Source organism: Amphiura filiformis, chromosome 14, assembly GCF_039555335.1.
Source record: "Amphiura filiformis chromosome 14, Afil_fr2py, whole genome shotgun sequence".
Taxonomy (NCBI): domain Eukaryota; kingdom Metazoa; phylum Echinodermata; class Ophiuroidea; order Amphilepidida; family Amphiuridae; genus Amphiura; species Amphiura filiformis.
The window spans coordinates 59,419,549-59,433,583 of record NC_092641.1 but is presented as its reverse complement, the minus strand read 5'-3'; the positions used below and the strand labels follow the sequence as shown (position 1 = coordinate 59,433,583).

The 14,035-nt window shown below is 37.5% G+C and overlaps 1 protein-coding gene across 1 annotated transcript in view; it reads left to right on the top strand.

Moving 5' to 3' along the window:
- Nucleotides 1-12,973, top strand: part of LOC140170380 (uncharacterized) — a 29,099-nt gene extending 16,126 nt beyond the window's left edge. Inside the window, exons 5-7 of the mRNA XM_072193755.1 lie at nucleotides 1,694-1,762; nucleotides 2,823-3,218; nucleotides 7,300-12,973. Coding sequence (XP_072049856.1) covers nucleotides 1,694-1,762; nucleotides 2,823-2,975 — 222 coding nt within the window. The 3' untranslated portion in view covers nucleotides 2,976-3,218; nucleotides 7,300-12,973. The remainder of the gene's footprint in view (nucleotides 1-1,693; nucleotides 1,763-2,822; nucleotides 3,219-7,299) is intronic.
- The last annotated feature ends 1,062 nt before the right edge of the window (nucleotides 12,974-14,035 follow it).

Here is a 14,035-nt window from a genome sequence, read left to right as displayed (position 1 = left end):
ATCCTCCATCTTCCGGGTCTTGGGGTCGTTCGCCATGTGCTACTGCTAGCCCTGATGAGCAAGTCGGGAAACCCCATCAAAACGTATCTCAAACGTCGATCGTCATCACGGGGATTCCCCTTCACGTCACATTGTTTATCAATTTGATCGGGAATCGCCAATTGCATGGTTAAACCTTTTACGTTGAAGTTTTTAAAAAAATTACAAAACCTTAATTCGTTCAAATTTTATAAAAATAAACTTCTTGACCATAAACTTGCTTTAAAAATAATTGTATATGAAACAAAACCCATATTCAGAGAATAAAATCAGAACCAACATGAATAACACACGTGGCCTGGTGAGATAATCACCCCGGCCCCCAGGGCCCAGGTAAACATGTTTCTAAATATGGCGTAATTGATACTTTCCCACGGTCGGTATGAATGAAGTTATGAATATTTAATGAGGACTACCCGGGAAGTACAAGGTCGCTCGTAAAGTTGTTTACCAAAAATGTCTACTTTCAAGCGTATGCATGGGCAGAACCAGGTTCAGCGGTTGTGTATGAATAATTACCGTAATGAGGGAAAGCACCGGGAAAGTACCATGTGTGGTACCAGAAATTCAACTTTTCGTGGATATTTAATGGCCAATTCATTCTTGGAGTTATTTGAAAACAAAATGTGAATTGTTCTTGTTGTACAGTGATTTACTACAAAATACGGAGCAATTTTACCAGTAATATGGAAAGTTATTTGCTAGTTGGCTGAGGGCTGAATGAGATCGAGAGCCAACGCTAGCTATTGGTAAAAAGTTTTTAGCTTGGAGGTTTGGACGGCATTTTAACTCGGATCATGGCAATTCTATTGGCGTTATCATGGTAGGCCTATACCCATCTAAGTGTAAACTAGCTACATATATTAATTGGCTCCCTTTGTTTTTTGTAGGGTCATTTTGTCTGGATTGTGACGCTCTTGGTTTTATATTTTTACTACTAATTACTAGCCGTGCATGATTTATTATTGATTACTATTTTGTCGACAGTGATAGCCTCTTATCGACTGTCGGAAAAATCTCAAAAAAATTCATTGTCGACAATATTGGCGACAGTAGCTCTGTCGATAACAAGCCTACTCACAATTAAATAAAGTAATAAATAATACTTTTAGTTTTGACAATCTTTAGTCTTGATTCTTGAATCATCACTCATCATTCAGCCATTCTTTCTTCAGCCGTGTTGTGTTGGCCAAATTTGGTTGCTGTCTGTTACTGAAATCTGTTTATTAGTCAAGCTAACTGGCAGTCAAGAAGTGAAAAGTCTGAATGTTTGCACTTTTGCAATGACAAATTGAAATGTTTATTAATACTTGTTTTTAACAAATAACAATATTTTAATCAGTATCTTTAATAAGTGATTATAAGTCACAACAATCATTTAACATAATAATACATAACATTATAAAAGTAAATTTGCTACACAAAACCTATTTTGCATAGCAGTTTTTGCAATTTAAAAAATGCTATGTAAAACATCTTTGCATAGCAGTTTAAACTGCTATACAAAATTTTGGAACTGCTATGCAAGATAAAACTTGCATAGCAGTTTTTGCTATGCAAAAAAAACCCACGAATTCGAACCCTGCTTGTTGATATACAAGAGAACCTAATAAGCTAATAAATTGTTGCGATTGTTTGTTTGTTTGTTTGACAGTGCTGGGAGATGTTAGCCAAAGATGTTACTAATACACTCGGTGATGAGAGCTATAAAGAGTTATCCAAGGTAAGTAAATGAAACAGTAATTCATATTCATTCATATTCATTCATATTCATTCATTCATATTTTATTTTGTAATGTAAGATTATGAATGCTTAGAGTCATTCAGGAGTATTTTACACAGTAACAAAGTTGTCTTGAAGTTGCCCTACCAGACATGCTAATCTTAGTGATTATAAACTGGCCTCAAAAAGAAACTTATAATTTTTCACAAGGTCGCATCTTAAAATCCTCTCCATGATAAAAATTAACAAAAATTGCACACAGGATTACTTCAATACTCTACTCTAAACACATATCAGTAACCAAGCAGTTGTTCAACTGACACAACAGCAAAATGCACTGACATGGAACACCTTCCTTGACCAAAATTCACATCCCAACAGATTTCTTTTGTTGGGTTCCAATTATTCGCCTGCACATGAACAAAAATTACACACAGGATAACTTCAATACTCTACTCTAAACACATGTCAGTAACCAAGCAGTTGTTCAACTGACACAACAGTAAAATGCACTGACATGGAACAGCTTCCGGGACCACATTCACAGGCGAATAATTGGAACCCAACAAAAGAAATCTGTTGGGATGTGAATTTTGGTCCAGAAAGGTGTTCCATGTCAGTGCATTTTGCTGTTGTGTCAGTTGGACAACTGCTTGGTTACTGACATGTGTTTAGAGTAGAGTATTGAAGTAATCCTGTGTGCAATTTTTGTTCATTTTTATGGAGAGGATTTTAAGATATGACCTTGTGAAAAATTATAAGTTTCTTTTTGAGGCCAGTTTATATCGGCAATCACTCTGCCAATAAGTGATGTCATAAAAAACGCTATGCTTTGTTCTAGTGATTGGCTAGTATAATTTGCCTTGAAAAAGTTGAATGAAAAATCTGGACTCGCCAACGTTTTTTGGTTACGTAGAGACCTGAGCTTTTCTCATACAATTCAATACAATACAATCATAAAATTTGTTTAGCATCAGTGTCCATAACACATTTCTTGTGATGATCAAATAGCATTGTGTTAGTTATTTATTTTCCCCTCCCCCTGATTTTGTGAGAACAGGTGTTTTGGACAGCAACGACAGAAAGCAAATTATCCAAGGGACGTAATAATAGATCTGCCCCAAACCAACCCAATTATAATGAGATCTACAAGTTCCTAGCTGCCTTGCTACGTGGTACACCACCTCCTGAGTTGTCTCCTATTGGTAAGTAGTGGCCCAAGGGTTGGGATGGGATTAGATCTGACCCAAACCAACCCAATTATAATGAGATCTACAAGTTTCTAGCTGCCTTGCTACGTGGTACACCACCTCCTGAGTTGTCTCCTATTGGTAGTAGTGGCCCAAGGGTTGGGATGGGATTAGATCTGACCCAAACCAACCCAATTATAATGAGATCTACAAGTTTCTAGCTGCCTTGCTACGTGGTACACCACCTCCTGAGTTGTCTCCTATTGGTAAGTAGTGGCCCAAGGGTTGGGATGGGAATAGATCTGCCCCAAACCAACCCAATTATAATGAGATCTACAAGTTCCTAGCTGCCTTGCTCCGTGGTACACCACCACCTGAGTTGTCTCCTATTGGTAAGTAGTGGCCCAAGGTTGGGATGGGATCAGAATGAATTCAATACTCTCCCAGATATTAGACTTAAAGGTCAGATTTCTCGAAGCTTGGCTAGTTGTAAGGTTTCCGAAGCCAGCAGGCTAGCCCTAGCAATGTGGATCCAATTTTGGCCCCCACACAAGTGTGGGGCTTATGTAATATCATCAATATGGTTGTTTGTTTGTTTACCTGTCTGCCTGGTTGTTTGTTTGGCTGTCCGGGCGGAAGCAAATTCATTAATCCACTGTCCAGCTCAAACGCAATAACCTTCAAACTTGGTATGGTGATAAGATATAGTAGCCTGATGTGCTGTATAGTTTTGTGTTGTGGTATTTGCATATTTATGAATATTAATGAGTTTATTTGCATATTTTGCTTAGACTTTCATTAATCCACTATTTATTTACACACCTTTGTGTGGGGCCACCTTAATTACGAACCGTGTAATTCTAGTATTAATTTATTATTGTAAGTGATATACGATATGAAATTGTAAACACTGGTATATAGGACTAATTGGACTTAAGCTTGATGGCTTAGGAAGCCTGACCACTAGCCATGCTTCGAGAAACCGGCCAAAGAAGCCGAAGTTATCTATATGGTCAGTTACATTGTAGCTGGGCATTTTATGACATCCCGGCACTCAGGCAACCAGCAGTACATATTTCCATGTTCTTGACATCTTAGGTCTGCATCCTATGTATCGTAAATAATTTGGACCTACTGAATCCAAAAATGGTGCTTACTAAGTTTTATTTTGAGTCTCTGACCCTCAAAATGACCACGATGTCAATTTGTTTATAGATCAAAAAGAATTTAAAAGTATAAAGGCAGTTTGGGTGTGTAGGGCTAGTCCACACATGGATGGTGAAAACTTATCCACATCTATGCCAAGGGAAAACAAACTACAGACTTGTGTGTCCGCAGTTAAATAGCAAAAAGTCAATTTTACACATGAGTGTGTATGTAAAACCTGACAATCGTAAACACACACATAAGAAATCTATGTGTCAAGGTCCATTCATACTACGCCGCAATTGCTTTGCGATATGGTGCATAACCGCACTGCATCGTACTGCAAAATACTGCATTGCGGTATCGCAATAAAATTAAATACATTTTAACTTGGAGTTGTGCTGAGTTGCAGCAAAAAGTAAATCCTCTCTGTCTGAATATATTAAATTTAAACAAACACTTGCCTTTGAAAACTACCTTCTTGACAAAACTGATTTTTTTGGGATAAGCCTAAAATTTAATGCGCGTTCAAACACTCTCCCCTTAAATGGTAGAATCTACGGTTGGACCGAGGGCATGAACGACACCTGCCCTCTATGCAAATGCGGCAGCGAAGATCTCAGTCACTTCCTTTTCACTGTAGGACTCTGAATACAATTCATGCAGAAGATTGAATCTGAAACTGGAAAGTGACCTTTATGATCAGCATCTTGAGGCCTTTTGGCACATATTTATTGCTGGGAATGAGGACATTAAAACATGCTTGATGCTGGGGGCCCCCTTAGACAGTGAAGAAGGTAGTTTTTGTTTTGATTCTTTTTGTAAATCATTCCCTATTTAAACGTGCTTGGGCTCTTAGAGCTTCTCTTGTTAATTGAATCCTATGCACAATTCATTGCCAGTCTTATGCCATGATAATGTATATAATTATTATTATAATAATTCACACAACAGATCAATTTTGCGCAAAGCAGAACCCAAGGAACCAGATGGAAAAACTTGCAACTGTAAAGTGAAACTTGACTCTCCCCTCCAAGGCAATTGTTTAGCTTCCAGTATAATTTACCAGGCGACGGTAACTCGACTTGACAATTCACATCATGAAACATATATTGGACTAACCGCTAACTCGTTCAAAACACGCTTTAATTGCCATAAGAGCGACTTTAATAACAGTGACAAAGGGCATTCAACAACATTGAGCGAGTACATTTGGAAATTAAAGGATAAGAAAATATCTTTTTCAACTAAATGGAAATTAATTAGTCGGGCTAAGGCCTATTCAACTACCAACAAACTATGCAGACTTTGTCTAGAGGAAAAATACTTCATCATATTTAAGCCTCATCTCTCTTCACTGAACAAAAGAAATGAGCTAATAAACACTTGTAGACACAGGAAGAAGCATCTCTTGATCAACTACAACTGATCAATATATCGAGTATTGACTGCCTTCATGAACTTGAATTGCTTAAGTTATATTATGTTATGTAACCATTTTTGACCAGTAAATTTATGCCAATTAAACTGTCTAAATATCTAGCACTAGCTCCGCGCGCTTTACGCTCGGTGAACGCGCTAGAACGCGCTAGAAATCGGGGCATCATAATCAGTTTCCAGTGATAAGCATATTCTGATGAGTGTAGGTCGGCTTCGGCTGGCCTGCATGAAACAATATTGTAAATAATGCTTTAATAAATCACCAAGTCTATTTTAAATGTATTCCAGCTCCCTTCTTGGTTGATCACTTTACTGTGGATGATTTACCTTACTTGGATTTATTTATAATTATTATTATACTAGATTTCGCGGTTCTCGGGTTGGGTGGTTCTTGTGACTATCTCTGATTACCCAACACCCGTTATCCATATAGGCCTACTTGCCCCGACCTTTTAAACTACTATGATATACGTCTCTCAATGATCAAGACCCAATTTGACACAATAATCAACTTAGTAGTTTTGTAGCTGTGATGCTTACTTGGCTGTAATCTGGAAACCCATCGTTCGCCTCTTTGCATCCCGGAAATAGTCATGTTCTGCTACTAATAGGCCTCTGCATGTGTGCCGTTTTGAAATATGTGTTGATCCGATGAGATGCACCTGCACGATTAACCACACTGTAATGCTTTCCAATGCTCGCACTGCGCCCGTCCGTACTCCGCGCACTACGCGATAGCGCACACGTGTTAGCGAACCGCGCGCACGGACAGAGAGACGGACACGCCATGATTAGTATTATGATTATTCTATTTATCGTTTTATTTGTCTGCTAATGACCCATTTCAAGTCAACTTGGGTTGAGACAGGCAATTTCTTTTGCTTTTGTTTTGTGCCATAATTGTGCATGTATATTCAATTGTGTTTTTAATTTATTTCTTGTATATAAATTATGTTTGTTGTTGTTTTTGAACACAACGCTGGTTAGGCGTGTGCCACTGATACAAAAGTGCATGATTGTTAACTTCAAATAAATAAATAAATTTGACTTCCTTGAGAGAGTGATGTCAGTACTTTGGCGTGTACACTGTACAGATGATCACGTATGTAAACACACCAGTTGTTTGAGACTGCGCAATTTAATATACACGCACTGGAGCAGGCACTGATATCACTCGCTAGATGAAGCCAAATGAACTATATAGGTACTATTATTATGCCAGTCCCCTGTAGCTATGTAAATGTTCCTTTTGTGTTTGGAAATACGCAAAAAGCTCCTGGTTTGGGCGATAAAATACCAATACCCACCGTCTGCATTTGAATATGGAATACCGTATTTAGTCAAATAAACGCCCAAGCGTTACATTTTCCCAAGGGGGGGGCGTTACATTTTCCCAAGGGGGGGGCGTTTATTCAAGGTCAATTTTAGAACGATAATTCCCGTTAAAATCATTAGGTGAACTAAAAACACACGCTAAAATGACGAACTATGAACTAAAAACACTGACTTCTGGCTCACTTCCGGGTTTCTGATCCAGATTTTCGCCAATTATTGACGCTATTATGGACCATGTGCCCAACTTGGTAAGCTTACTACACAAGATAGCATGGAAATATCGGCATTTTTGAAACATCTTGGTTGAAAAAAGTGGTGGGGGGCGTTTATTTGAGGGGGGGCACCATTTGTAGAAATACGGTATGTGTATAAATGTATTACTGATATTGCATTGAGGCACTTCTTAATTTTGTTCCTTTTTTTCAGATTCAATGGTTGTACTGGAGTGCCTAAACAACACCGTAGAATTCTTGCAGCATCTCAACATAAAGGACCAAGCACAATTCTTACAAACACGCTACCAAGAACTCTTCCTTGGACTGTACGCTAATGAACCTGACAAATCGCATTCGGATCATAAGCCTGATATGTCACGTCCAGATCATTCGTACGGTGCACAGGCTTCTGGGTCAAAACCATTGGAAGATTCGGAAGACGACTCTATTGGACTCGGCTCATTGAATCCATTTAATATACCGGTACATAAACTGAATTTAATCCGACCTCCTCCATGTCAAGAACATGGAAATATGTACTGCTGGTTGCCTGAGTGTCGGGATAGGAATAAAGTGCAGCAACAACAACCATCGACATCATCATAGTTAAAATGGGGATATGGACTGCTGGTTGCCTGGGTGAAAGGAGAAGCATCATCATCATCATCAACAACATCATCCTCCTCCTTTTCTCCATGCACAGCAGCTATCTGTTCTGCTTGTATGCCTTCATCATACCTTAGGCACCAGAAACAAATTTGTTCGATCTTTGGATCGACCATCGACGCTGCTTCTTCAATGCTTGTTATTACTGAACTAACAACTAATTAGTCAGAATTAATGCTAAATTTATATTGGTCATTGTCAATACAAGCTAATATTCATATGTTATCACATTTAACAATATTCATTTAATTGAATTCATAATTTCCAAGCATCAGTGGTCAATCAAAGATCGAACTAATTTGTTTCTAGTGCCTCAGTACACGTTGAATGTAGGTTTAACTTAAGATGTCTGTGGATGTCCCGGTCTTCGTTCGCCATGAGTTGGTATGTAGAGAGCGTATCTTCTAGCAGCCTTGTATTCTTGAAGACAAACGATGTGTCCCTGGAATCTCAGCTGGCGATTCCTTACAAGGTGGATAAGAGGCTTAGTGTTGGTCCACAGGGCATACATTGTATATGTGATGCGATCAAGCAAAGTCAGTCGGAACTCGGAAATATTAAATTTTCAGTTTCTTATAGGATAGTAAAAAGCATTTATAAAGCTGCATTTTGCAGAAAATCACATTGAAATAGAACAACCAGTTCTATAGATATGAGCAATTAAAGAGTTTCCAAAAGCAACAGGTAATATTCCCTTTGTTTGGCTATCTCAAAATCAATATTTCCGAGTTCCAACTGATTTGCTTGATCGCATCACATATGCTGGCATGTGAGACATGATCTTTCCATTTAATATTTAGCATAATCCTGAAGCAGGTAGCAAAAGTATTGAGTTTGCCCTCCATGTGACAACACACAGGATTCACAACCATGAGAAGAATAGCCAGGCAGGTAGTTTGGAATATGATTTCACTTTTGTAGAGATTGCTAATTGTGCCAGCCTCCTGCAGGAGAAGCATAAAACATACCAAACATCATCATAGCTATGATGGGAATATGACTTGTACTGCTTGTTGCCTGAATGGGCTATTTCAGATGAAATCTATACACCCCCTGCACTAGAAATGACCTTAATCTCCCACATAGGGAGTGTATATTTCAATGGAGTCACCCATTCAGATTCAGGTAACCCCATTTGAAATTCACACTCCCTGTGTGAGAGATTATCATGTCTTCCATAAGTGTATAGATTTCAACTGGAATACCACAATGTAGGGACTAAAGTTATTTTTTTATTTCTTCTGTGGTCGAGGTACACGCTCCCCTTCAGACAAGCAATGGGTCAACCGTCTTGTTGTCAAGAATGTTGATCAGCTAATCAACATGATTGTTTATTGCCTGTGTATTTACGCTCGAGTACGCGATATGCACAGCCGAGACCACAAAGAAATGAAAAATTAACTTTAGGGAGAGAACAACATCATCATAGTTACGAGTTTCAGTTCAGAGGCAAAGTGGGTGCACCATGCTGATGACATCATACAGTATTGTTACGCTAATGATCAAGTGGATTCGCAAGAGCATGCACACTGAATAGGGTCAGGCATTCATCTGCATATGTACTATTTTTTGTCTTGGTGACTCGGTGACATCAACGAGGCATGTGTTACCCATATATCAATGCAGCATCTTTAAACGTGTGCATGTGTACGCCAACGCTTTGAACAAATGTTCAGTTTGAAAATGCAAACAATTATATCTGTATTGACATCGCTGACTCACCAAGATTGAAAATAATAGAGTGCACCCACTTTGTCTGAATAGATAGAATAATTGTTTTTACTATCCTCCAATATCCTAAAAATATTGGACCTGCCTGTCGTCTGTCGCATGGTAAAGGGTAGCAAAAACAAAAATTCCTATCGTTATTCTCATTCTTAGTCAGTTAATTATTATTTTGATATTAAACTTAAACTAGTTTTATTTAGGAAAAAATAATTTAATAAAAATTTGGTCATGAAAACTCCCCCTATTCTAAAACGACCAAAACCTGTTTACAAATTCAGTTGCGCATACTGTGTGGCATATTACGCACTACACTTACAATGCTCTACTTAAGTGCAGCTAAGCACTGACAAGCATGTTGCGTATCCTCCACAGTGTGACGACAATGAAATGTCTAACCTATTTTTAATTGCCAGTTATGGATTCTATGGTACCGTAATAAATCTAATATTTTGGACTATTTTGTAAATCTTTGTGTGGTATAATGTGTTCCCTTGGTTTGTGGTGCATGTTTTGCTCAATTCACAATACATTGTGCCTCCAGGGGTTGCTGGGGAGTGGCCAAAATATGCAGTGCATTATGGGTAAATGTAGACATTCAAAGCCCGCATAATACGAATACAACACAGAAACATTATGTCATTATGTAAATATAATGATGTTACTTGTGGATGCACACTAAAACAGCAATTATAGTAGATCCATTTTCTATCTATTGATCACACAGTCCTGCATGGAGTTGTTTTCAACATTATGATTAGTACACTCGCGTGAAAATGCAATAGTGTGGATAGAACGGCGTTGTCGACCCTGGAGGTCAAAAGTTGGACTGGCAAGAAGAACCGCTGGTGGTGCATCGTATTGTGAATTTGCGAGAATTTTGTCCCTTCTTTAAAAGAACAGCCGTATTCACTTGGGTCCAATATTTATCCCGGCATCCTAAAGTATATTTCCTATTGTTCAGAGTTATATGCAGTGCTTTCAGCAAAGCGAAGTTATGTAATAATCGGATTAACTACCATAGCAATAGGTGAAAACAATTTTTGAATATACTGTGCTGCACTGGTACGTTTACGCGGTACCTCTGCAATGAACCATATCATACTGATCCCTCGCACCTGTAAGATTAGTATCTTTGAAAAGACCAGTATTGTATTCAATCTATGACTGTAGACATAACACAGGTGGTGAGTGCAACCTGCTTGCAGCGCGATATATTAAAAATTGTTTTCACCTATTGCTATGGTAGTTAATCCGATTTATTACGTCACTTCGCCAGCGTATACAAATATGAACTCAGAATTGATAAACATTCACGCTGATCGGCTAATCAACAAATCAGTCATGACAAGATGATAGTGAACCCATTGGTCATGGAGTGCGTAGATCGGGCCAAAGTCTTCACCTTTTCTGTGTGTTCAATGATCACCATTGCACTGTACTTAGAACTCTGAACAACCTTTATTTTATTAAACCACAAAAATCAAATGTTTCATCCCCTTCCCGTCCCAACTTCAAAAAAGCTGAGATATTTATACCATCAGTATTCTACATAATGTTTGATTGCATTATAATATCCTTTCTTGCAGACTCAAAGACATGGTCCAATTTGTATTTTCTGTGTCTGAATCAACCGAAATGTTGGAAATCAACTCTTTTTGTAGCTATCTATTGCACCATGCCTTAAAAAAGAATGCTAGAATCAATAAAATGCAAGTTTTGTAGATGTAATAAAAATGATTAAGCATTTCACAACAAATTACCGAACTTTATATAAAAGCATTATTTTATTTACACAACGTCAACTTATATAAAAGCATTATTTTATTTACACAACGTCTAACATTGTATTGGTGTCAAAAGTGGACTATATACATGTTCAGTGTTTACCATTGTCACTTGCCAATACTTAAATGATTTCATAAACATCTTTCCAAAAAGTAATTACCCCCCTTAATGAATGACCGTTATTCCAAAACGGTTGATCACATGTCAAATTTGAGATTATGACACCTCATTTGTTGCAATGGTCCCAATATTGATGTCACAGCGTACATTTATATGAACGTAACCCAAGATTTGAAAGTTGCAGTAAAATTTGGACCATTGCAATAAATGAGGTGTCAGAATGCGCAGAATAAATTCTGCTTTGAATGCATATCCCACATTTGGTATACAATAAACTGTTTTGGAATAATGATCATTAATGAGGGGGTAATAAGATGTTTTTCAACCTGTGATGCACTCTGATCAAACCAGCCAATGCACCAATTATTTATATATTTATAGATGAGGTGACTTCTGACGTCAATGCCTGGCAGTATGCACACGCATCATCACAATTTCCATTGTTTATTGCCTGGCAGTATGTGCGCGCATTATATTTTGTTCAGGGCTCGTGTTTTTAAAACTCCTGCCACATCACAATAAGGCTATTGAACAGTGTAGTGGTGGCATGGGGTTCACTTAAGCATATCATTATACCAGTCCCTTGATAAACATTGAGGTCAACTCATCTATACATTCGGTGGAAGCTAGGCAAAACCCAATGAGATTCAGGGGCAAAAATCCTAATAAAATGCATATTATGTGACACGATCTGCTCCATGGGGCCAAAGGAGGCATTTTTGAAAATTGAGTTACTATAATTATTACCTTGTAGTAACATGAAAACAGCAAAGGTCTAGCATACATGGTTCTGTGATGTGTATTTTCTTATGTATTTTATTGTTTTTTAATCCATATTTTTGCCTTCATCTCAGTTTCATATTGGCTGCCTTTGGCTCCCATGGACCAGATCGTGTCGCATATACAAGGAGGCCTAAATGTTAAACTTTTCAACCAAATATGGCAGGGATTTGACAATCTCACCAATTGTTACAGGCTTGAACTCAGTGTACCCCAACATGATTTAACAGTTTCAATATTATTTCAATGTTACTCTGGTCCATATTAATTTTATGACACTTTATAGAGATTGATGTTGAAGTCAACATTTGTGTGTCCATCACTATATTACAATATTTTCTGAGCCCTGTGGGCCTACGGGATAGCGTATCTGCGGGCCCATCATGATTTTCATGTGCTTTGGGCATGAGGGCTTGTCTTATTTCTAACACTGGTGATGATAATAAGTCAATTTTCAAAGTTCCCTTCTTTGCTTTTTGGCCCGGTTGGATCAGATTGGGTCACATGTGCGCTATTCCATTTGAAATAAATACACCCCCTGTGGAAGACATGACCCATAATCTTCCACACAGGTGCAGATTTCAAACATTTGTGTCAAATTAGGTCATGCAGGTAACCCCATTTGAAAGTCACACTCCCTGTGTGAGAGATTACTGATTAAGGTCATGTCTTCCATAGACAGGTGTATGGATTTCAAATAACCATATGCAACTGGTTCAAATCAAGAATGAAATTTTCCTTAAAACATCTTATGAGAAGCATTTATGAAATTGGGACCAAAACTTCTAAGTTCCCCCTAATACTTTTTTTTTTTTTTAATAATCCAAAAATATTTTACAAAATATAAAAATGTATAAAAATTCCCTTTAAAAGGGAAGGCCAGCCTCAATGCAGAAGAGGTCTTGTAAATAGTTTGGGTCACCGTGAAAGGCATTTTTTAGGATCACGCTTACATCCATGTTACATGACAGTCCACCAAACCATGAATGGTGAGAACATGCACACTGAAACAGCAAAAAACATTAACTCCTATAACTCCTGTCAACTCTTTAATTCATTACTCCAAATTGTTCTGTAATTTTGTCTTTACTGCTTTTTACCCATGCTTATTATTAAAATCAAGAAATACACTGCAGTTGTTAGTTAATTCGCTATGTAAACTCAACTTACATGCACATTTTATTTTAAAATGATTTTATATTATTTCGCAATGTATAGTTTACTACAAAGTAGATAGTGGCACGCACATGATAAAGGACTGATCATTCACTACAATCTTCACTTTTAAACTGTATTTTTTGAATGTGTTGATTGTTAGTCCGAAACTCCTGCAAAGCTATGGACATGGCATCTTACCTACTCCATTCTGTAATAGTCTGCATTGTGTGTTTTCTCAGTCTTCAATCATTTTGTTGAATGTAATTTTATGAATCGAATAAAAAAGATAGAAAGTGGCCTCACTTTAGTTATGTGTCATTTTATAGTATTTATAATTTATAAAGTAAGACAATAATTTATTTATTTTCTATAAGTGCATGTCAAAATATGGGATATATTGTTCAATATTATAGCTAGCCCCTAAAAACTTTATTTTCCATCGGATTTTTCCCGTTGAAAAGACAAAACTGATGTTAAAGATAGCAATAATATCATCAATAACATTTTGAGTCATTTTTATCCATAAAACGTTACAGGATAGGATAGATAATTACTTTGACTTCAATGTGGTACATATAATCACAGATATTGAAGATTTTGATTCTACAACATTATTAAATCTGTTATCAACATATCAATTATGCACTCACAGGCAACCAAACATCATGCTATGCTCAGTAGTCCACTGATATGACCTCGTCCAGTGATCA